This window comes from Tiliqua scincoides, chromosome 10, assembly GCF_035046505.1.
Source record: "Tiliqua scincoides isolate rTilSci1 chromosome 10, rTilSci1.hap2, whole genome shotgun sequence".
Classification (NCBI taxonomy): Eukaryota; Metazoa; Chordata; class Lepidosauria; order Squamata; family Scincidae; genus Tiliqua; species Tiliqua scincoides.
In genome coordinates, this window is record NC_089830.1 from 13,039,577 (window position 1) to 13,064,557 (window position 24,981).

Genomic DNA, 24,981 nt, shown 5'->3' on the forward strand with positions numbered 1-24,981 from the left:
TGATCAGAAGAACAGCATTTCTGGTGTAGAGAAGTTTTATTTGGTGGGTCTGGTCATTTGCAGGGTCGTTCTCCCCTTTCCTTGTATCCCTGCTGCCCTTGGCTGTAGTTGAAAATGTCCCAAGCTACAGATGATTTCAGGCATGAATTAGAACAAAAACAGTCTTGTAGCACCTTAAGGACATGCAAAGCTCTAGATGGGGTCACCTTCCTGAAGGTGCTGTTAGGGTGAAGAAATCACTGGCATAGACATGGAGGATAAATCTGTCATCTTACACAGGAAGTTGCAACAGTTTAAATGACTTGAGCTGTCTAGGCATGTTTGTTTGCCACACATAATTTATTCTGGTCACCCAAATGTGAATGTTATGTGGTCTGGAACATTTCCCTACCTCTTGGGCAGAAAGTGAAGTAGGGGATCAGGTCCTTGCGCAGTGCAGCCACATGGCATGGTACTGGACAGAGCAGTCTGTGTCCGTGTTAAACAGAGATACTGAGCTGAAAAAATGCAGTAACAAGACTGAAGTCCTTTCATTGCATGACATGAGTTTTGTTGCTTTAGGAATTTCTTCTACAGAGATGCAATGAGACATTGCTATGCAGATGGTCCTGAATTCCAGCCTCATTCAGGTCAACCCAATTCTAAATGCCACATGGCAGAGGCCTCCCAGAAGGTCAACTAGCCTGGACCATCTTCACCATTAGGCCAGGATGGGGGAAGTGGCAGCGGTTGCCACGCCACAGTTGTTGTCTTTCATGGACATGAGGATGTAGCCATCATTGCCCCAATAGGTGGACCAAGAGTTCTTGATGAGCCAATAGCTTTCCCCTTGGAGGATCCCATATCCCACTGCTAGGACTGCATGGTCTAACTCTGCAGTCTTGTTTCCTAGAAGAAGAAGAAAAGGGGGAGAGTCAATCGACTGTGCTTCTCCACTGGTCATTTCTATTCAGTGGCATCACTAGGATTCGCGTCACCCAGTGCGGGAGGCCTGTGCATCACCCCATGCAGTGGGCGGGGCAACGCCCCAGGTGGTGGGCGTGGTGATGCACCATTGCCCCGCCCCCACTGTTTTTTGGGCTGTACCTTTTGTTAGAACACAGATATTTCAATGTGGTTTGTTTCATTGCCTTCTGCATGAAATTACACATTGATTGATATCTCACTCAGTAGTAAGCCCCATTACAGTGGATGAAGCTTACTCCCAGGAAAGGGTGCCTGGGATGGCAGCCTTGGAGCCTGTTCAAGGCCAAGCACAAGGACGGGTGAGTGGGAGCCTGCGCCCGCCAGGTCTGTTCTCGAGCAAGCCCCGCTGTAGTCCCTGGGCTACTCCCAGGAAGGTGTGGAGAGAGTTGCAGCCTGAGTGAGGGAGGACAGGCAGGCAGGGCAGAAGCTGGCCTGTAGCTGCCCCCCCACCTCCCCCCCCAGCTCTGGCTTCTTCTCTTCCCCACCTCTGGAGTCTGTGTCCTTTTTTCCTTCCAGCAGCGTGCCTCTGGAAGGTGGGGGGAGTTCTTTATTATCCATGTAAGATAAGCAGATGTCATAACCGCCATATGTATTGGAATCCTGGAAGATCTGGTGAGGAGGTAGATGTGGTGTCAGCAGTGGCCCCTTTAAGGGTAAGCCCTGGGCATCCAGCAGCGTGTGCTGCACAGCTGCAGCCACTTGAAGGCAATAGGGCCCTCAGGGATATAAGGAGCACCTGCGGCAGGAAGGGGGTGTGGGTTGGAGAAGGAGTGCAGGTTGAGGTGGAGACTGACTGACTGACTGACTGACTGACTGACTGACTGACTGACTGACTGACTGACTGACTGACTGACTTGGCTACTCTGACTGATTTGACTGACTCACTTTGGAATCTGACCTTGGACTGTGACTTGGCTTATTGACTTTGGACTCGGCCCTGGATGCTCTGACTGACTTTGTGACTAATGGACTGCTGGAGACACTGGAGTTTGAAGTGTGGCTGCTGTGCCCAAGACCTGCAGAGGACACAGGGTCTGCTGTAGTGGTGGGAGGCTGCTGGCAGGAGAGAGGACCTCTGCAGGTTGAAGAGGCGAGCTACCCTGGAGGTGGGGTCCAGCAGGGCTGCAGGGCAGAACCAGGGTCATTTGTTGGGGGAAAGAAGGGGAGCTAATTTGCTTAAAGTGGGCCTAATTCTCCAGGCAGAGAATGGCCTTGGAATCAGGCAAAACACCATAGAGGACCAGGTGTCTGAAAACACAGGACAGGAATGTGTGAAAAAACTAACTAAAAGCTACAAGCGGGGGCTACATTATAAAAATGGGACCTATAAGAGCATAAAGGTTAAAAAAGAACTACATATTTTCATTTTAGATGTCAAAAGGGTTTTGTGGCTCCCGAGGTTTTTTTTCCTACAGAAAATGGGTCCAAATGGCTCTTTGAGTGTTTAAGGTTGCCGACCCCTGGTGTAGCATGATGCGCTTCGGTAGGCCGAATGAAGTCACCGTCTGCCAGCTGCTGTGGAAGAAGCCCTCGGGGGAGGGGGAGGGTTTTTCCAGATAATAAATGCTGCATGTCACTCTCCGTGTTACGTTTGTGCCAAAGGGTGTCGCACAATCTAGGCCTCATTAATGGAGCAGAGAGGAATGGAGAGAGAGGAAATTGAAGAGTGCCAGTTGGTTCCTCCCCCAGAAGAAATTCCGTGTCTTTTGAAAGCTGCCCCAGGGTTTCAGGGTGGCATTTTTCCCCCACCATACATGGACATACCACAGATTGAACCTGGGACCTCTGTAGAAAAGCAGGGAACCTCCAGAACACAGCCAGCATGTAACTTGCAGACTTAGAGTCCCATCCAATCCAACATTCCAGCACTGATGCAGTCATGCCAATGGGGCATGCACTGCATCCTGCGGTGGGGGGGCAGTCATGGAGGCCTCCTCGAGGTAAAGGAACATGTCTTCCCTTTCTTTGGGGCTGTATTGTGGCCTCATCGGTGCTGGAAAGCTGGTTAGGATTGGGCCCTTTCTGTACCATCTGATGTATGTCTACTAGTAAGTCCCATTGTAAGTTCAATGAGGCTTACTCCTAGGAAAGTGTTATAGGATTGCAGCCTTAGGGCCCCAAATTTTGGCCAGGAATGTGTCATCCCCCTGTGTGCGTCACTGGGTGCAGTCCGCACGCTAGGGTGACACGCATGGAGGGAGGGGGGTGAAATTTCCTGGGAACTTACATTTTCCTATCTACTCAGACTTGCTGTCTGCTGGGGACACTACTGATGCCACATGGGATGGTAGACCTGGGCGTCAAAGACTTTTCCAGCTGTCTCTACCTTCCTTGTACCCTGTTTCTCCCCTCCCTATCCCTATTCTGCTTGCCTATCACCACCCTCCACCGCGCTGTTTCACTCGCCCCACTTTGCAAAGGGGCCCAAAATAAACTTTGTACCCCCTGATAAAATTCCTCTCAGAGGCCCTGGGTGCATCACCACACCCCCTGCCCAAGGCATTGCCTGGGCCACTGAATGGGAGGAGGTCCATCATGGGGTGACGTGCTGGCCTCCCATACGGGGTGACACAAACCCTAGTGACGCCACTGATGCTCTCCAACTTTCCGGTGCTGATGCAGCCACAATGAAGCACTGCACAAATGTTCCCTTCCCTTGAGGAGACCTCAATGACTGCCCCCCCACCCCAGGATGCAGCGCACATCTCCTTGGCATGGCTGCAGTGGTGCTGCAATGTTAGATTGGATTGGGCCCTGTGTGTATTAGACAGCTTTCTGTGTTCAATCTGCAAGTGACAATGCTTACCGGTACGGTGAACATTTTTGTCTGCTGTTTTCTGTGCCTTAACCCAGGGGTGCCCAAACCCTGGCCCTGGGGCCACTTGTGGCCCTCGAGGCCTCCCAGTGCGGCCCTCAGGGAGCCCCCAGTCTCCAATGAGCCTCTGGCCCTCGGAGATTTGTTGGAGCCCACACTGGCCCGACGCAACTGCTCTCAGCATGAGAGCAACTGTTTGACCTCTTGCGTGAGCTGTGGAATGAGGGCTTTCTCCACTGCTTGCTGTTTCATGTCTGTGATGCAGTAGCAGCAGCAAAGGGAAGGCCAGCCTTGCTTTGTGCAAGGCCTTTTATGGGTCTTGAGCTATTACAAGACCTTCATTCATTCATATAAATTCATCTTTAATATATTCATTTATGTAAACTTATGTAAATTTATTCAAATTTTAAATGTAAATGAATTCTTTTTTTCCCTGGCCCCCGATACAGTGTCAGAGAGACGATGTGGCCCTTCTGCCAAAAACTTTGGACACCCCTGCTTTAACCTGATGATAAAAGGCACAAGAGAAGCCCAAGCCCGTTTTCTGATCCGTTGGTCAACCTGCACAATCACCGCTGCAGTAAGGGGCTGTGTGAACTCAGGACTCGTTCCCAGGCGCACATTCCAGAGCAACCACCAGTAGTGTCACAGTACAAGTGTTTGTGTGTGGGGGGGAAGGGGAGTACAGGCCGCCCCAGGTGTCACACTCAGGGCACCTCAAGTGACTCCTACAGCTGGAAAAACACATTTCTTATGTATAAATGTTCCAGGTTGACGGGCACAGCCGAACCCACATATACGTTCTCCTTTTGATTTTGTGTTGCAGGAAAGTCATAGCGTGGCAGGCATCAGTTTTTGACTTCCAATGCAGACATTTCAGGCACTAGGCCTGAAATGTTACTTGTCACAGTGATGACACTGAATATTTTGGGCATGTGGGGAAAAAAAGAATGGGTGGGAGCGAAATCATTTCAATGTTATCAAGGGGGAGGGGCTGCCCACACTAAAGAGAAGCAGGCGTATCCTGAGATTTCCAAGTCTCTTTTTGCAAAGGTGGCGTGACACCAACCCATCTGTTTTCAGAAGACACTTTGGGAAAAAGCTGTGGAATGCTTCTCATGGGGAATCTGGAGCCTAGGCTACAACAGGGATATGTGGGTGGGATGGTGGTTTGCACACAGCTATATCCTGTGGCCAGAGAGGGTCCAAAAGGAGGAAAGGGGTCATGTGCTTCTATCATTAGAGGCGAACCCAGAATTTCACTGGGAGCTCTGTCTTCTGATCTATACCACCAGGGCCGTGTTCATGCCTATATGCCACAGGCAGGCAAAATAAGGCATGGAGCCACATTCAAATTCCTGCGCATCTCAGCTTTCAGTTCAAAAAAAAAAATAAACAGGGTTCTAGTCCTTATGGCTGCAATGAAAGGCTTTCAGTAACGGGAATAGCAAAAAGGCAACTTCCTAGTCTAGCAAGGCCTTAGTCTGTAAAGTGGTCAGTTTTCAAAGGTGATGTGATGTGCTAGCCCTTACAGTTCCATAGTCAAAAGCATATGGGAAATCCCTGCCAAAGCTAGGGATGTGGCTTGTCAAAGTCAGAGGTGTGGCTGAAGATTGCCGGTACGTGGGGTGGAGCTTCAGCTTGAGCTCGTTTCTCAATGGTAAATTTGGTTACTGCCATAGAAATTTCAGAATAAATTTGGGAGAAAAATGAGAACTTGCATAATTTGGGGTGGTGGTGGACAGGTCGATGAAAGTGTCGATCCAATGTGCGGCGGCAGTGAAGAAGGCCAATTCTATGCTTGGGATCATTAGGAAGAGTATTGAGAACAAAATGGCTTATATTATAATGCCGTTGTACAAATCTATGATAAGGCCACACCTGGAGTATTGTGTCCAGTTCTGGTCGCCGCATCTCAAAAAAGACATAGTGGAAATGGAAAAGGTGCAAAAGAGAGCGACTAAGATGATTACGGGGCTGGGGCACCTTCCTTATGAGGAAAGGCTACGGCGTTTGGGCCTCTTCAGCCTAGCAAAGAGATGCCTGAGGGGGGACATGATTGAGACATACAAAATTATGCAAGGGATGGACAGAGTGGATAGGGAGATGCTCTTAACACTCTCACATAACACCAGAACCAGGGGACATCCACTAAAATTGAGTGTTGGGAGGGTTAGGACAGACAAAAGAAAATATTTCTTTACTCAGCGTGTGGTCGGTCTGTGGAACTCCTGGCCACAGGATGTGGTGCTGGTGTCTAGCCTAGACACCTTTAAAAGGGGATTGGATAAGTTTCTGGAGGAAAAATCCATTACGGGGTACAAGCCATGATGTGTATGCGCAACCTCCTGATTTTAGAAATGGGTTATGTCAGAATGCCAGATGCAAGGGAGGGCACCAGGATGAGGTCTCTTGTTATCTGGTGTGCTCCCTGGGGCATTTGGTGAGTGGCTTTGAGATACAGGAAGCTGGACTAGATGGGCCTATGGCCTGATCCAGTGGGGCTGCTCTTATGTTCTTATGTTCAAAATGTCAATTGCTAGGAGTGCAGACGCTTATGTTACAATATGGCATTCATACTACCCAACATATGAACGTCTTGGGTAGCTGCCTTCAATAAGCTATAGAGAAGCTATGCCGGAGTAGTGGGTAGATATATCTGCAGATAGGAACCCTGCATTTTTAATAACTGGAGTCAAACTAGTTTGCATAGGTGAGAAATAAAAAAATTCAGATGGTACAGGGGATCGAGCTTTTCTGGGCATACCTGTGCACTTTCAAATTTCACATTTTTCTACTGCCCTTCCTCCAAGGAACTCAGGGTGATGAACATGTTTCCTCCCCAGCTTTGGTCCTCACACCAACCCTGTGAGGTAGGTGAGGCTGAGAGTGAGTGACCGACTGGCCCAAGGTCACCCAGCAAACTTAGTGTGTGCTTCCCTTTCTCTCTCCTTCTATTCCAGACTCTGGGTTTTCCAGTACACATCCCAGAAATAATAAAGGATCGTCACTCCATTCCCACTTTTTAAATTAAATATAAATATTTTTGAGTTCTGCAGTAGACAATACATTTGCAATCTCCCCTCTGTATATAAAAATGCAGACTGAAAACAGGCATGATCATAGAATGCCAATGTGGAATCCCATTCTTTAAAAAAAAAATGAAAAATACAAACAAACAACCCCCTTTCCCCAGTCACTCTGGAAAACTGAAACAAACAAACAAAAAATAAAACATCCACGGCTGGTAAATACACTTAAGGCAAAAGTAACAACAAGGAATAACTTATTTTTCGTATACAAAAATTAAATCCCCCAAATCAACAGATCCCATTGGCTTTTTGCTTCCTGCTTTCTCCCATGATCAGTCCCTTGCTTGCTATATTGGATTTTTCATTCTTAACTTCATCCTATTTTTTCAATATCTGGTCCCCCAAGGAGTCCTTTCGAGCTTCAATGTCAGAAAAATGTTGAACACTATCGCCACCTCCTGGTCCACTTGGCTCAGTGCAAGTGCCTCTCCACTGGAAGTTTTACGAAAGGGGCAGGGTGGCGGTGGGGAGGAATCAAGCTGCATTTGTGTCTGTTCAGAGGCACCCCTGCTAAGGAGGAGGGGGGACGGAATATTTTTTTAACCATTGCATCAATCCAGGAAAATAAAAATGCAAGCCAAGCACCCTCATGTTGGCAACCTTCAGTCTCGAAAGACTCTGGTATCGCGCTCTGAATGGTGGTTCTGGCACAGCGTCTAGTGTGGCTGAAAAGGCCGATTCGGGAGTGACAATCCCTTCCACACTGGGAGCAAGTGCAGTCTGTCCCTGGTCTGTCTCCCTGGCTATGGGCCTTCCTTCTTTGCCTCAGACTGTTGGCCAAGTGTCTCTTCAAACTGGGAAAGGCCGTGCTGCACAGCCTGCCTCCAAGCGGGCCGCTCAGAGGCCAGGGTTTCCCACTTGTTGAGGTCCACTCCTAAGGCCTTCGGATCCCTCTTGCAGCTGTCCTTGTATCGCAGCTGTGGTCTACCTGTAGGGTGCTTTCCTTCCACGAGTTCTCCACAGAGGAGATCCTTTGGGATCCAGCCATTATCCAATCTCACGACATGACCGAGCCAACGCAGGCATCTCTGTTTCAGCAGTGCATACATGCTAGGGATTCCAGCACGTTCCAGGACTGTGTTGTTTGGAACTTTGTCCTGCCAGGTGATGCCGAGAATACGTCGGAAGCAGCGCATGTGGAAAGCGTTCAGTCTCCTCTCCTGTTGTGAGTGAAGAGTCCATGACTCGCTGCAGTACAGAAGTGTACTCAGGACGCAAGCTCTGTAGACCTGTATCTTGGTATGTTCCGTCAGCTCCTTGTTGGACCAGACTCTCTTTGTGAGTCTGGAAAACGTGGTAGCTGCTTTACCGATGCCTTTGTTTAGCTCGGTATCAAGAGAAAGAGTGTTGGAGATAGTTGAGCCAAGGTACACAAAGTCATGGACAACCTCCATTTCATGCACAGAGATTGTAATGCAGGGAGGTGAGTCCACATCCTGAACAATGGCCTGTGTTCTCTTCAGGCTGATTGTCAGTCCAAAATCTTGGCAGGCCTTGCTAAAATGATCCATGAGCTGCTGGAGATCTTTGGCAGAGTGGGTAGTGACAGCTGCATCGTCGGCAAAGAGGAAGTCACGCAGACATTTCAACTGGACTTTGGACTTTGCTCTCAGTCTGGAGAGGATGAAGAGTTTTCCGTCTGATCTGGTCCGGAGATAGATGCCTTCTGTTGCAGTTCCAAAGGCATGCTTCAGCAAAACAGCAAAGAAAATCCCAAACAAGGTTGGTGCAAGAACACAGCCCTGCTTCGCTTCGGATGTCAAAGGGGTCTGATGAGGAGCCATCGAAGACAACAGTGCCCTTCACGTCCTTGTGGAAGGATCTGATGATGCTGAGGAGCCTGGGTGGACATCCAATCTTGGGGAGAATCTTGAAGAGGCCATCCCTGCTGACCAGGTCGAAGGCCTTCGTGAGATCTCTGAAGGCTATAAAGAGTGGCTGTCATTGTTCCCTGCATTTCTCCAGCAGTTGTCTAAGGGAGAATACCATATCAGTGGTGGACCTGTTGGCTCGGAATCCGCACTGTGATTCTGGATAGACGCTCTCTGCAAGTACCTGGAGCCTCTTTAGTGCAACTCGGGCAAACAGCTTTCCTACAATGCTAAGGAGAGAGATGCCACGGTAGTTGTTGCAGTCACCCCTGTCGCCTTTGTTCTTGTACAGCGTGATGATGTTTGCATCCCTCATGTCTTGAGGTACTCCACCTTCTCTCCAGCAGAGACAGAGGATTTCATGCAGCTCAGTGACGATGATCTCTTTGCAGCACTTGAGGACTGCAGCAGGGATGCTGTCTTTTGCAGGTGCCTTGCCAAAGGCAAGGGAGTCCAGGGTCACGTGAAGTTCTTCTAGGGTTGGTTCACTGTCAAGCTCCTCCTGCACAGGCAGGCACTCAATGTTGTTCAGCGCTTCTTCGGTGACTACATTTTCTCTGGAATATAGCTCAGAGTAGTGCTGCACCCAGCGTTCCATCTGCTGTGTCCGATCCTGGATGACCTTGCCTGTGGCAGACTTCAGAGGGGCAATTTTCTTCTGTGTTGGACCCAGGGCCTGCTTGATACTGTCATACATCCCCTTGATGTTGCCCGTGTCAGCTGCTATCTGTATCTGGGAGCAGAGCTGGAGCCAGTAGTCGTTAGCACATCTCCTGGCAATCTGCTGGACTTTGCTGCGAGCAGCTCGGAGGACCTGCAGGTTGTGCTCACTGGGACAGGCCTTGTATGCTGCTTGAGCTCTCCTCTTTTCCTCAATGACTGGTGTCCACTCCTCAGAGTGGGCTTCAAACCAGTCTGCCGTCTTGTTGGTCTTCTTGCCAAATATGGACAAGGCGTTGTTGTAAACGGCATTCTTGAAATGTTCCCATCTGTTGGATGCGTTTGCATCGACCGGGCCTGGAAGAGATTCCTCAAGCACTCGTGCAAATTCCTCCACTTTTCCCTGATCCCGGGTCTTGCTGGAATCAATGCGAGGTCTTCCTTCCTTTTTCATGTAGTACAGTCGCTTTGTTTGCAGTTTCACTCTGCTGCACACCAGGGAGTGGTCGGTGTCGCAGGCAGCACCCTGATAGCTGCGTGTGATCTTGATGCTGGGAAGGCTGGAGCGTCTGGTGAGAATCAGGTCGAGCTGGTGCCAGTGCTTTGATCTTGGGTGTCTCCAAGAGACTCTATGTTGGGGCTTCGTGTTGAAGAACGTGTTGCTGACGCAGAGACCGTGATGACAGCAAAACTCTAGCAGGCGTTGGTCATTTTCGTTCATCTTCCCAATGCCGAACTGACCTAAGCAATTGGGCCATGAACTGTTATCAGCACCAACGCTAGCATTGAAATTGCCGAGGATGAACAATGGATCTTTTACGGGGATCTTCTTGATAATGGTGGCCAGATCATCATAGAATTTGTCTTTGGCTTCTGCTGGAGACGACAGAGTCGGTGCATAAGCACTGATGAGAGTGACAGGTCCTGCTGATGACTGGAGCTGCAGGGACAAAATTCTTTCACTTCCCACAGTAGGTGGGATGATGGATTTCAGCAGGGTATTTCTGACCACAAAGCCAACACCGTGTTCCCTGGTTTCGTTTGGTGGTTTTCCCTGCCAGAAAAATGAGAAACTTCTCTCCTTGACAGATCCGGAATCTGGCAGCCTAGTCTCTTGAAGGGCGACGATGTCCATCTGCAGTCTGCTCAGCTCCATGTCGATGACAGCTGTTTTGCGTGCATCATCTATTACTTGCAGGTCATCAGAGAAGCCAGGTGTCATTGTCCTTACGTTCCAGGTGCCCAGCTTTAGGGCAGGAGTTTTCTGTTTTCTGTTGCATGGTGCAGAGTTGTCGATCCGCTTGTCGGTTTTCACCCCACACACCCCGTGAGGTTAACGGACCATGGCGAGGCAACACCTTACTGGCTGGGGACTGCCCAGCGAGATGTAATTATCTCTCCCACCGTCGGAAACAGCCCCCGGCGTCACGCTCTATGGCAATCAAGGGAAGACTTATAACTGGTAACTGCTGCTTCCCGTGTTGTGCCGACACCATATGGCGAAGTTGGAGTATCCTCTCCAGTGGAGGGGGAAGAGAGGGGGAAGTGGAGGGGGAAGAGAGTGGAGAAGAAAGAGAGGGGTTTGTGGGTATCAGGAAATTGAAGAGGGAGCAGTGGTGAGACAAACGGGTTGGTAGGGGGACCAGGTGGCTGGAGGAAGTAGCTGCCTTTGGGAGAGCTCCGTCTCCACAAGGTTATTTTTCAAGTTTGTAGTGCCTTCTGTCCTAGGATTTGATAAGAAAAGATATTTTATATTTTGGCGGAGAGTCGGCTCTTTGGAATGCACATCAATTGCATTTAATTAGACACTATCAGCCCTAATTTGTCAAACAAGATAAAGATTTGCTACAGCAGCCATCTTGAAGGGAAAGCCGTCGCTAGTAGCTTTTAACAACATTGCTACGTATAAAAACTGATTTTGCTGGAATGCAGAATTGTATGTTTAAAATTAACTTGAAGTGAAAGGAAAACAGCTCTCCAAACAAGAGTAGCCGGTTCTGTTTTTACAGTTTCCGTTTTATTTACACAAGTGCTTTAATTCCAACTTTCAAGATGGTGGTTACTAGGGCACAGAGTGCTCGTTCTCCCACACAAGGGAATAAGTCCAAGTGTATTCAAAGGCTAATGGATGATTTTTGTGTTTCTTCTAAAGTAGGTTCTACTCATGAAAAGTCTTTTTTAAATGAAACTCTAAATGTCGATACAGCCGCTTCTCCAATTAGGAATGTGCATAGTGACCCTGCAGATAATAGCCTGTTTGTACAAACCCTATGTGGTAGGGAAAACTATGACATGGACTTAGTAAATGAGGGGCTTGATACTTCACTTGATATTTCACTTGATATTGGAAATTGGTCTTTGGATCCTAATTTATTTCAGAAGCTTACGTGGCCTGTTGTGGGATCTTATAATATTTCAGAAGACCCCAAAATGACTATACAAGATACTTCGGACGAAGTTTTTTCCCATAATCTTACTGGTGCTAATGATGGACACTCTAGTTTTTTCTGCTCTCAGATGCGTGATCGATGTTTCCATAGGGCTATAACGACTAAGGCAATATTTGAGAAGTTAAGTATGATGCATCAAGAAATGATGGGAATGAAAGCTTTATTACAACTCAATGTAAATTTAATAAGTGATGGAATTTTAAGAGCAGCTCCAACTATTGATCCTCTTAAACCCATTGGAGATCAGCAGACAGTGGATGTAACAACAATTGGAGTTAGAGATGTCAATGAAAGATCTAGCCGAATGGAGAAACAAGTTATGATCCCAAGAAGTCACGATTGTCAGCTGAATGATGCACAAGATAATTTGCAACCTTCCTTTGATTTCCAACCTTGTCAGGTTGGACTCAAGTATAATCAGGACTCAAGTATAGAAGAATTAAGATCAAATTTGACCTTTTCTAATAATGACCTCATAGTTATCGATGATTGGCATGATGAAGAAAGTAATATTAGTCCCATTGCTTCTGCTACAGATAGGATTCCTGCACCGTCTTCTCAGCTTTATTCTAAAGGTTTGATCCTTCCTTGTAGAGCAATGGAATATTCCTCTACCTTGGAGGCTGATCCAAATTCTAATGGTTATTACATTACTATAAATAATTGGCCCCTGAGTCGTCCAACTAATACATGGAGGTCTGCCAGAGAAGTTGAACAGACCATAAAGAAGATCCTGGGTGAGGATTGGAATGCAAAAGAGTCTTTTTTTTTTTTTGTATTTGTCGATATCCAAATAATCCTGATATAAAATGGGGAAGAATTCTGTTAATTTTTAGCAATCTGGAACATGCACACCATTTCTGGGGACTATAAATTTGAGTTTATGCAAATATCTTTTAAATGGGGTCTGAATGATAAATTTGATAAAAATTTTCAGCCCCCTAGAAGGGAAAAAAAGGGAAGGTTTGTAGCTAAATATGCCTCATGGCAAGGGAAAAATAAATCAACTTCCCAGTTTAAGTCCAGAAATGACTTTGGAAAACATAGCAGGACAGCTAAGGACTTAATCAGACGAATTAGGGGACCAGAGCCTTGTCCCTCCTTTGTGACCTTTCCGAATAATATAGCCCTTAAACAGGTCTCGGATAAGTTATTCTGCAAAAGTAAATCATGCAGAATTGAGGAACCATTGCCTGAGAATTTTAAACCCTTGGGTTATTATAACTATCAAACGGTTCAGCGCGCCCCATTTTATGATAGGGATTGACCAGAATGGTGAAGGCCTCATACTCAGTCTATAAATTTTTTATCCTGGAACATTGCTGCTTGGCAAAATAAGTTAATTGACCCAGATATTACTCAGTATCTGTTATCCTTTGAAATTATATGTCTCCAAGAAACATGGCTTACAGATTCTGAAAGCCCTTTTTTGCAGGGTTGTAATGTATGGCATATGCCTGCAGTCAAAGTTTCTTTTCAAAGAAGAGGGAGTGGAGGTTTGGCCCTTTTTATTGCAGCTACCACAGGCCTGGAAGGCACAGAACTCACCTGTTTGTCTTCTAATTATTGGCAAGTTATACTGATTAAGGGATGCAGAAGGAGTTCTTGGATTTGTATAAATGTATATATTCCCCACAATGAGAATTGTGAACTCAGCAATTGTCATTTGGGATCCTTTTGGGGGTTTACTTGACACATTAACTGTTGAATATCCTAATATCCCCTTTATGATCTGTGGGGATTTCAACGCCAGAATCGGTGACAGTCTCAAAATGGAGTTGGCTTTTGGTATTGAGTCAGAAGTGAGTCATTGTCCATTTAGAGTGTCTTGTGATAAAATGATCAATAATTATGGTCGCTCTCTAATGAAGTTAATATTCCAATTCCAGCTCATTTGTTTAAATGCTTCCAATCTGGATAGCTCCAAAGGATACTATACATTCCTTAGGGATAAAGGGGCAAGTGTAATAGACTATATTTTTTGTTCAAATGTTCTGTTTGGATGGATAAACTGTATGGCAATAGGAGATAGAGCGGACAGTGATCATCTTCCACTTATGATGTCCTTTAACTGTAATTCAATTCATACAAGGGTGTTGACGAATACTACATTGCAAGGTTTGGAACAAGGAGTTAGAAGATTAAAATGGTCATTGGAGATTGATACAAGTGCTAGAGCCTTGTTGTACTCTGAACAATTACTAGAGAAAAGAAGGCAGGTGATACAGTCCCACTCTGATATAGGTGGGACTTACCAGCAAATTATTATGGCTCTTAGACCCGTAGTATCGGCTCCCTTTCAAAAGAAGTCGAAGAAGGGCAATGATTCATGGTATGATAAAGAATGTATTATGCATAAAAAGCAGTTAACTAGAACATTGAGATATGCAAAAGTCGCTGCCAATAAAGAAGCTATGGAATGTTATTTGACTACTCGCAAGGCGTATAAACGACTTCTCCAAAATAAAAAAGAAAGGCTTTTATGTAGCAAATTGGAAGGCCCTGGAAGCTGCAAAGAAAGAAAAAAATCAAATTCAATTCTGGAGTTTAATTAATAGAGGTTTCTTACATCAAACCAGAGGAATTGTAAATTCTATCTCACCTGTAACCTGGATTTCTCACTTTAGTTATATCTTTGGGAGAGAGATAGACTTTCCCTTACCATCAGTAGATATACCTAACTGCTCTGAATGGCCTCCGGTTTCATGTAATGAAACTGTACAATTGATTGAGATTATGAGGACGGGTAAGGCGCCAGGTGATGCTATGATACCAGCGGAGATCTTTAAGATGGACCTGCATTGGTGGTCCCCTATTTTTGCCAATCTTTTCACGTGGATTAATCACTCCGGTAGAGTGCCTTCCGAATGGTTAAATAGCATAGTGATACCTAGATATAAAAAGGGTGATCCTAAGGAACCCTCAAACTATAGGCCTATCAGTTTAATCAATGTGGCAGCGAAATTATATGCCAGATTTTTATTGAATAAACTTATAGAGTGGGATAACACCCAGGCTATTATTCATCATGAACAGGCTGGATTTAGAAAAGGCAGGAGTACTATTGATCAAGCATTTATATTACATCATATTATATGTAAATACACCAAGCATGCTAAAAGATCTCTTTATTTGGCCTTTGTGGATTTTACATCAGCTTTTGATTTAATTGATAGAGAGAGGCTGTGGACCAAATTATCCATGACCAATATAGATAAACGCCTATTGTGGCTTATTGAGATATTACACAGCCAAAATACACTTCAAGTGCGATTAGGCAATTTAGGTTATTTGACCAAAAAGATCCAGGTCAATAGGGGGGTTAAACAGGGCTGTATATTAGCTCCTTTTTTATTTAACTTTTATGTAAATAATTTGATCCCACAAATGTCCTCTATCTTTTTTTCCTCCTTCTATAGGAGATAGGAAGATTTCTATTCTGCTGTATGCAGATGATTTAGTTATGATGTCTCAGAATCAAATTGGACTTAAGAGGATGTTGTATAGATTTGGTCAACTTTGCAAGGAAGAGCATTTAAAAATAAATTACTCTAAAACTAAGATCATGATTTTTGGGAAGGGCTGTGTCAATCATAAATGGAAGCTTGATGGGCATGTTATAGAGCAGGTAAATTCATTTAAATATCTTGGCATACAATTTTCAAAGAGTCTGACCTGGAAACAACATAGTGAGATGATTTTAATCTCCAGTGCCAGACAGATGGGTTTGTTAAAAAAAAAATTTTATGCTAGAGGCGGACAGTTAATTCCCCCACTGATTAAAGTTCATGAAGCAAAGATCTTACCTCATATGTTATATGGGGCAGAGTTGTGGGGAGACTCATTTAAGGGAAACTTAGAAGTCTTACAAAATAAATTTTTGAGACAAATATTAGGACTGTCTCCAGGCACTCCAGCGGTTCATATTAGAGCAGAGCTAGGACTGCCATCTTTAGTCATTAGAATGGACCTTGCTTACTTCTGATTTTGGAGAAGGATCAATGCTATGGAAGAGTCAGCTCTAGCAAAAGAATGCTGGAACGAACAGATGCTTATTGGAGGATGGGTCAATCAGGTTTTTTTTAAGTTAAAGTATTTTAACCTGGAGTATGACAAGTTTCTGTGCCTGAGTCCTAAAGAGCTCAGGGAATGGATTTATGACTGGGAAACTTACCAAGACAAAGTTTCTTTATGGGAATCTCGATATTCGAGCTGGTATCCCCATATTAACATCCAGCATATGATGTCCATTTATTTTGAGACTCTGACTTACCCACAGTTAAGAAGAGCTTTTACTGAACTGAGATTTCAACAAATGCCTTCAGCATATTTAGAGGGTAGATATAAAAAAATTCCTATAGCAAAGCGCCTTTGTGTTTATGGATGTGGGCAAGTTGAAGATGTGTTACATTATTTACTGATTTGCCCCTTATATGGGAATCCGAGAAGCCGTTTTTTGGAACCAATAGTAAAATCCCTGTGTGGTTATTCCCCTGAACAATTAGTTTATTATCTACTTGAGGATTTACAATCAAATGTTACTTTTGCTGTGGCACATTTTGCCCTTGCGGCTAAAAAGATAAGATCGTGTTTTATTCAATTTGTTAATAACTGAGTTTTACTGTATGGCACTATTATACTAAAGTATATATACATTTTATATATTTTATTTTTCTTTCCAAATGTAATGACCTATGGTTAAGCAATAAAGGATTTGATTGATTGATTGATTGATTTTGACAAATGGGATGCAGGGGGGAGGGGCAAGAGAGGGGTTTGTGGGTATCAGGAAATTGGAGAGGGAGCAGTGGAGAGACAAACGGGATGCAGGGGGAAGGGGCAAGAGAGGGGTTTGTGGGTATCAGGAAATTGGAGAGGGAGCAGTGGTGAGACAAATGGGATGGAGGGGGGAGGGGGAAGAGAGGGTTTTGTGGGTATCAGGAAAGCCTAGCACCCATGCTTAGAGATTTCCCAAGATCATGCGTCTGGAGCAGAGTCTGGAGTCTTTCCTTTCTGGGCAAGTCTATCAGTGAGCAAAGAGCGAGAGAGTCCTGTAGTCCCATTGCCGACTCCGTGTCCTAGCACCATTTTGAAAGTGCTGAGCTGCTGGCTGCTTCCACTAGCGCTCTTGGCCTGGCAGCCACGTCCACCATTTTGAAGTCAGACCTAGACCAAGACTTCTTAATAAGCCATGAAAACTTGTTTCCAGTTTCAGCAGAGATGTGCCTTTGGCTGTCCAAAATCCACTTTCACGTCCTGACGTGGAGGTGGCTAAAAACAGTTTCCTCTCACGCTCCCCAAGAGAGATGGACCTGGCTACAGATGAAGATGACTTACAAGCAGGCTATTGGCCATCTTGACAGCAACTCTGCGTTGCTAAGCTAGCCTGGCAGCCATCTTCCCCGGAGGATGAGAATGGCATGTCTCAGCCCAGGTCTTCAGCACCGAGTCTATCTGGCTGTTTTGGAGTCCATTAGCCACATGAAGTGTCCGCTCCCTGTTCTCTCCCTTCTGAAGACGACCGGAGGTTGGCAGGGGTCAGGCACGAGTCATACGTGGGTCTGCATGCGTTGGTGGGCAGGGCGCCCATAGTCGGACTGCTGGGACAGGGAGGTATAAGAGAAGCGGGAGCAGCCCGAGGTCTTACTGGCCTGGTCCGACTGCTCATACCCGCTCTCGGCCTTCTCGTAGCTGCTGGGCTTGACGTAGCTGGTGAAAGCCCGGCTGTAGGGGGCTGTGAGGTAGGCCGTCCCGCTGTACATGCTTTCCTGAGGGAAAAGTCGCTCGTGTGGGTCATAGGCTGCACAAGAGCCTGGTGTACCCAGGGTGTACCGGCGGGCATACTCATACAACTTGGGCTGGACCGGCCCAGCGGAAGGGTAGAGAGAAGATGCCCCAAACAAAGGTCGGGTGGTTAGCGTGTACTCAGAGAAGCTGCTTCCTAAACATTGCTCCTCATGGGCGCGGACCTTGTAGTAGCCATTGGTGGGATCCTGGGGAGGACAAAGACAGAAATGCCAATGAAGCAAGGTTAAGGTACCACCAAATTATTTGGAGGGCCGATTCACAGTGTGGTGCAATGGTTAGAGCATTGGACTACAACAAGGGAATCCCAGGTTCACCTTCCATAGCTGCTTTAGGAAAGAATGAAAAGAATGGACCAATTATGGAGAAGTTCACAGGTAGGCCTCTTTGCCGTCAGGTGTGGTGGGCACTAGGTTAGACAGCATTAAGAGAGCATTAGACCCACTGCCCACAAATCTGCTATCCTAACTATTAGTGGAGAACAGAACTTTTCTGTTTCAATGGCAGGATGCCAGCAGGTACCACCTGCTGAGGAAAAGATGCCAGGGATGATGTTCGTGTTCTAAAAACACTGGGAAGGCAGGGTATATATGTCTTAAATCAATGAATAAATGTCACCATCACACCCTGCTTTTGAGCATGTCGATTCATCTGGTTGGCACTTGTGGAAAGAGAAGGACCTTTTGGCATCACCCAGTAAGGTCACACATCTCTGGGGGTTCAAAGTGTACATTACTGTACACATCTTTGCTGGACCACACTGACTTAGAGACTCAGTTTGGGTGGATCTGCTGTGAGTCTCCCACACTCCCAGTTGAGCTCACCTTCAGTTCTTGGCTCCCCGTCACCATGGGCTCCTTGCCATCACCCTCTGTCTCACTAGGCCGGCTTGGGCTGCTCTCGCTCGTGGTGATCTGCACAAGGATATCTGCTTTGGAGAGCTGCGCCCCCCGCTTGGCTGCAGGATTTATGGACAGACAGAGGTGTGAGCTGAAAACTTGGTCTTCTACAGGATTTCACTCCAGGGGATTTAAACAATGACATCTGCGCACATTCCAGATCTTGGAGAGCTCTGGGATGGGCATGTGAAAACATCAGGAAGTGGCAAGATGCACTGAAGCCCTTCTCTGATCTATCCCTATGTAGATTGGGTAGCATTATTCAACGGAGGCATGGGTGGATCCATATCCCCTTGGGCAGCTAGCTGGGAGAAGAGCAGGCCCATATATCTGCTGTTCGGGAGGTCCACTGGTGGCACCTTTCCACCCACTGGTTTTCCCAAGAAACTGTGCAGGGGCAAGTGTCTGCGGGACCCCAGGAAAACTGCTCAAATGGTTGCGTCTGGAGCCACCGTCAGTTGCAGGGAGATGTCAGGCCAATGGAAAAGGAGGGGGAGAGTCTTTGAAGACCAGGTGGGGATATTCAGTGGGCCTAACCAAGTCCACAGACCAGAGGAGCTCAGAGGAAGAGGGAACAACCCTGCCTCTATCCAGCATTCTGACAATGCAGCCTTAACTATAGGCTGGCAGCAAACAGATCATTTGATTTTGTACCCCAACTTTCTCCCCAAAGGTCACTCAAGGATTGGTGACGGGGGCTGCAGCTCAGGGGCACAAGGCCCCACGTAATTCCTGGGAGGGCTGAGAATGGTTGGTTGGCAACCTTCAGTCTCGAAAGACTATGGTAGAAGCCTGCAGCACCCAGTATTCCCAAGCGGTCTCCCATCCAAGGATTAACCAGGCCTGACCCTGCTTAGCTTCTGAGAATGACACCTCACCTTTCCCACAGCGCTTCCGTCGGTAGCAGAAAGAGATGACAACCACCAGGAGCAGGAGAACAGCAACCCCGGAGGCAGCTAAGCCCCCCATGATCAGGACGGACAAGACCTCTGCGGGGAGAATTCATGCCTTTAATTACTGGCATTTGATTTCATGCCATCTTAAATGATACCTTGTGCTTTCTTCTGGTTGGGGACCAGAGCAGGAATGCAAGTCAAAAATGGACGGGTGTCAAAGCACAGACTTAGCTTGAAAATTTATTTTGGCCAGCAAAAAAACATAACTTTTTTGGTTGCAATCCTACCCTGCGCTGGAACAGGCAAGCCAACAGGCTTGCGTTGTATCCAGCACAGGACAGGGGCCCAAGGCGGCCCAGCCAGAGGCAAGAGGAAACTTTTCCCCTTACCTCCGGGTAAGGTGACTTTTCCCCTATGGGTCTCCTTGGACTTGTGCCACCTCCTGAGGTGGCACAAGTCCAAGGACAGCGGAGTGGCTTGGAGCTGCTCCAAGCTCCCCGGGAACGGGGGTTGGGATCCAGCATAAGCGCTGGATCCCAGCCCCGCCTCCCGCTCCCCACCTGCCCACCGCCCGCCCTCCCCCCACCCAGGAATGCCTCCCTCCCCACCTTCCTTCCCGCCCACCCCAGAGGCTTGCATCAGCCCAGGCTGAACACAGCTGAAAGAGCAAAGTCATGAACGTCAAGTGCAGTGATTCCCAAACTGAGGCTCCCTGGGAAGCCATGGAATCCAGCCAGGGGAGATGCAGAATCCTGGTGAAAATCTGCCACCCTATACACTATAGGATTGTAGCCCTAATGGGGAGCTGTGGCCAATGGCCCAGTAGGTCAAGGGAACTGCTAGTTGGAAAGGTTTGGGAACCACTGCCCAAGGGGGGATGAAAGTCAAGGTCATGTTGTGTCACATCAGTATTCTGCCCTCCTCCTCCAGGACCTCAGTCTCAAGCTGGAGATTATCCCCTTTTCTTCTCCCAACAATCCCTGCCAAAGTATGCTGTACAGAGAGACAGTGGCTTGCTAAGGTGAGTTTCACTGCTCTGCTGGGCTCTGCACTTGGATCTCTCTGCTTTGAAAACAGGAGATCTGGCGGGGCCCCAGTGAGTTCACCATGAAGCTTGTTCCTGGTGAAATTAGTAGAGGGGGATGGGGAATCTTACCTTGGCGGCACAAGCTGACGGTAGCGGAACGTGCGCCAAAGCGATTCCATGCGGTACAGTTGTAGGGCAAGGTGAAGTCACTGTCATGCGTTGGGTCGATCAGCAAAGCAGAGAGCACCCCTTGGTCGGTCACCATGGTGTCCACCGTGAACTGATCTAGCGAGCCAGCATCCAGCACCCATTCACCCCACGACCAGGCCTGTTGCAAAGAGACAGGAGGGCAAATCAGAAGCCTGGACAGGTAGTAGATGATGGCTGCAATGCTAACCACACTTTCCTGAGAGTAAGCCCCAGTGAACAAAATAGGACTTACTTCTGAGTACACCTGGTTAGCCTCGTGCCCGATGGGTACCAAGCCCAAGGATCGACTCTAGACGCTACGGGGACGATTGGCCATTCAGAACCTTCCAAGGTTTTGTGGGAAAATCTAAACTAGGGATTCTTAACCAGGGTTATCCATACCCTTTGGAGGTACCAGCACACAATGAGGGAGGTATGGGACTCAGGCTGCAATCCTAACCACACTTTCCTGAGAGTAAGCCCCATTGAACAAAATAGGACTTACTTCTGAGTAGACCTGGTTAGGATTGTGCTCTCAATCTCTGAACAATTTAAAAAAATTGTTGTTAGATTAGGTGATTAACTATTACCATTATTTATATGGATAAGATTATTAAGTATCACCACTGTCAATGCAGATTGAGGCATTCTGATCCTTGCTATCCATATGTAAAGTAGAACCCCGCTGCTGACAAAATAGTGGTACCTAATAGGACTGGTGATGATGCTGATTCCTACAGACTAGTGAAGAAGGTATGGGGACACACTGGGCAATCTATGGGGGGTGGGGGGTCTGTAATAGTAAAAGGGTTAAGAACCCTGAACTAAGCAGTGTGCGTTTAAAATCATGGGTTCATTATCTGTACATTCTAACTACTTTGGCACACATGCATTCCACCTTTTCATCCAACTTCACAAATAATATCTGGTTTCTTTTGCATATGACATATCCTACTGCCTTTCCAAAGACTGGGGCTGGCCTTCTGAGGTGAGGGGAGGTTGTACACAGCCTGCCCAGGCCTCAGAAGGTCTTTGAAAAGCACTTCCAGCTTTGGTTGAAAACCAGGGGTGCCTTCAGGACTCCAGAAGGTCTCCAGGAGGCTTTATGAGGTGCAGGGACACTGCAGGCTACCTCCTCGCACCTCAGAAGGTCAGCCAGAGTCTTCAGAAAGACATTTTGTGAAAACCTGGAAGTGCCTCTCCAAAGGCTCCGGCTGAACTCAGAAGACCTCCTAGACACGACTTCCAGTCATGCCTGGGAGGTCCTCTGAGGTCCTCCAGTGGTTGGCAACCTTCAGTCTTGAAAGACTATGGTAGAAGCCTACAGCACCCGGTATTCCCAAGCGGTCTCCCGTCCAAGTACTAACCAGGCCTGACCCTGCTTAGCTTCCGAGATCAGATGAGATCAGGCATGTGCAGGGCAACAGTTGCTGCTCCAGTGTGGGCTTGCAATCCATGTTGAGACAACTCCATGGATAAGGAGGACCATCTGGTACATTCAGGCCTGGTTAAGGCATGAGGGTGGAGGGCAAAGGCGAGTCAAGCACTTACAATCCTGTCGGGGGGTGGGACGCTCCCCACCAAACACTCCAGCCGTGCCTTGGCCCCCACTGCAGTCTGCAGGCTTGGTTCCGCGCCGATAATGGGCGGCCCTGAGGAAAAGACAAAAATGACGGATGCAATCAGGTCTGGTCAGATTTCCGCCAGGCTCACTGCAATAGGTTGCTGTGCATGACCTGGTTCCAAGACCCCTCACCATTCACAGCTACTGCCTTCTCAGCCAATCCAATGCGTGGCACGATGGCTTTGCAGACGTACATGCCGGCATCTTCCTGCGTCACAGCCTGGAGGTGTAGCGCGTTTCCATTGCTCAACACCTGTGGGTACAAGTGAATTCAGATTTATTTACTGAAATGAAGGGATCAGTGCTCTTTTTCCAGCCAAAAAAAGGATACACGGCCTCAGTTATCTAACCAGGGAACAGAACATCCTAAACTGAAGGCCTGTTTGGACAGAAGGGCTTCACAATTTTTCTGAGGATTCCAAGTGGGTGGGTCTCCTGGTGCCACAACCAAAACTGTGTCCTGTGTGTTCACCAGGCTCAGTTCAGGTGGGGAGGAAGGCAGAAAGGGGTGCCCCCCGTTGATCTTGGCAGACAGTCAGAATAAAGCAAAGGTTCTATCTCTCTCTTACTACCACCATGGTCTTCCACCTGGCCCACTGTGCTACGAGACAACAGGAGGGGGTAGAGGTTGGTGTTCCCAGATTTGTGTTTGGTAAATTACACACAACTTGGGAACCTGAACTCCTTCTTGGTCCAGGCTAGGGTGAGAGGTGGACTCCCTGCCCAGGTACAGGTGAAAGAGGCATCAGAACCAACATCTACAGTCAGGGGCTTGGGCTGGGAGATAAGGCAGGCTCCAACTGCAGGAAAAAAGAGGAAAACAGGGGTTAGGGGGGCCCATCGCTCAGTAGTAGAGACCTGCTTTCCATGCAGAAGGTCCCAGGAGTGGATTTTCTTTTTTTTCTTTTAAAGACAGCGCTTGCCTTCTTTGTGAATGGCTTTTTGGTTGACAAGCAGTTCATTAAACATTCATCTTAAAATCTGCAGTTTTATACACTGTTGTCTTCAATAGTGTGAATGAACGTGTGTTTATGCATGTATTAAATAGTTTGTTTTCAAAAAATTTGTATGTAGATACACATCTGCCTGTGCTGCTTCATACAAGTACTTATAAAATTAATTGGGGGTAGCTTTATAGTCAATTAAGGGTCTTGATCTGTGTGCATAATATAAAAAAACAAATTAAGCATGCTTTCTTGCTTCAGAAGTGGTTATTTTTACTCATATGCAAATTGATGCAAAGGTAATGGATATATTAGTCACCTCGCTCTAATTGGGTGCAAACTCAGCTGTGAATGTGTCAAAAATATGGCACAAATGCCTAATTTTTACCACGATGATGGTCGCAGGTGGGAGGCCTTTGAGGTCTACCTGCTGGAACGGCAAGTGGGGTTACAGGAGAGAAGATCCTGGTGGGGGGAGCCCCACATCTGACCTGCCCACACTCAGTATCTGGCACCAATCTGGCACCAAGGTCACCCTCGTCATCTCCTTGTCCATCCTCCTCTTCCAAAGTGTTCCCACCTATCCCAGGATACACAGACCCAACCTGCCTCCTTCACTTACAATGCACATCCACCAGTGTGCTGCCGACGGCATTCGAGCCCTCGCACAACACGGGCTCCATGAAAAACGATTGATTGACTATCGCCTCATCGCTGTCCCCGTTGGCCTCCAGAATGGGCACATCTCCTTTGGCCCACCTGCGAAGGCATGCACTGGCATCAGACGAGCCCGGCTCATTGCAATCCCCAAAGCTGCCAGTAGAGGGCATCGCAGCAACATCACTATTGCTGTGTGATCTCTGGGAGGTTGGAGTCTGTTGGCCTTTTTACCTGTCGCCTGTCAGCTCCGGGTTGGAGGTGGCCGTGCAGAGAAAGCTCACTTTGCCACCCTCGGCGACCGTTTGCGGCCGCACCGACAGCATGACGACAGGGGGATCTGCAAGAAAGAGGAGCAGAGAGGCTGAAAACTCAAGAAGGGGGACGGAACCCACACCAATGTGCCCATCCCATCCCAGATCTACTCAGGCCTGGCCTATTTATTAGCTCCTACCCCTACATTTGCCTCCACTCTCCCATCCTTGCCCTTGTCTCTCGCTTTACCCCTGGGTAACAGCTGCTGGCCAGTATGGGTCTCCTTGAATTTGTACCACCTCTGGAGGTGGCACAAATCCAAGGAGAGCGCAGTGGCTTCAAACTGCTCCGTTCTCCCTGGGAACAGGGGTTGGGATCTGGCATAACTGCCGGATCCCAGCCCAACTATCTCTCTCTGCCCGCCCACCCCCACCCACCCCCGGGGCTGTCCACTGCTCACCCACACCCCACCCAGGAATGCCTCTGTCCTGCCTCCTCCCTGACGCCCACTGCCTCCCCCACGCCTACCTTTCACTCTTGCATCGGCCCACCCAGGCCATCGCAAGACTCAGCAGGGAAGCCGCCACAGAGGCTGGATTCAGCCTCCATGTGTTGGCGCATCTCCTTGTGGCTTCTGGCACGTTAGCGACCCTCCCGGGCCGGCGCAATAAACTTGTGGCCCAAGGCACAGTTAGGATTGTGCCCTTTGTCTCTTTTAGGGGTTTAGCCAACTCTTGCTTCTGAACATCCACGGACCTTCCCAGCCTTCGTCAAGGGCTCTGCTCTGACCATCAGAAAGGAAATGGGAGATCTTTGTGCTCCTAAGACAAG

At 47.6% G+C, this 24,981-nt stretch overlaps 1 protein-coding gene and 1 pseudogene across 1 annotated transcript; both read right to left on the reverse strand.

The window, feature by feature from the left end:
- Positions 1-700: 700 nt before the first annotated feature.
- On the reverse strand, positions 701-24,227 carry LOC136661492 (kin of IRRE-like protein 1; the record flags this gene model as incomplete). Its single annotated transcript, XM_066638773.1, has 7 exons — positions 701-888; positions 20,611-20,809; positions 22,222-22,322; positions 22,427-22,547; positions 22,958-23,094; positions 23,861-23,997; positions 24,130-24,227. Coding segments are annotated over 7 exons (981 nt in total), but the record flags the coding sequence as incomplete, so codon positions are not given.
- On the reverse strand, positions 21,989-22,105 carry LOC136661960 (5S ribosomal RNA; annotated as a pseudogene).
- Positions 24,228-24,981: the final 754 nt, after the last annotated feature.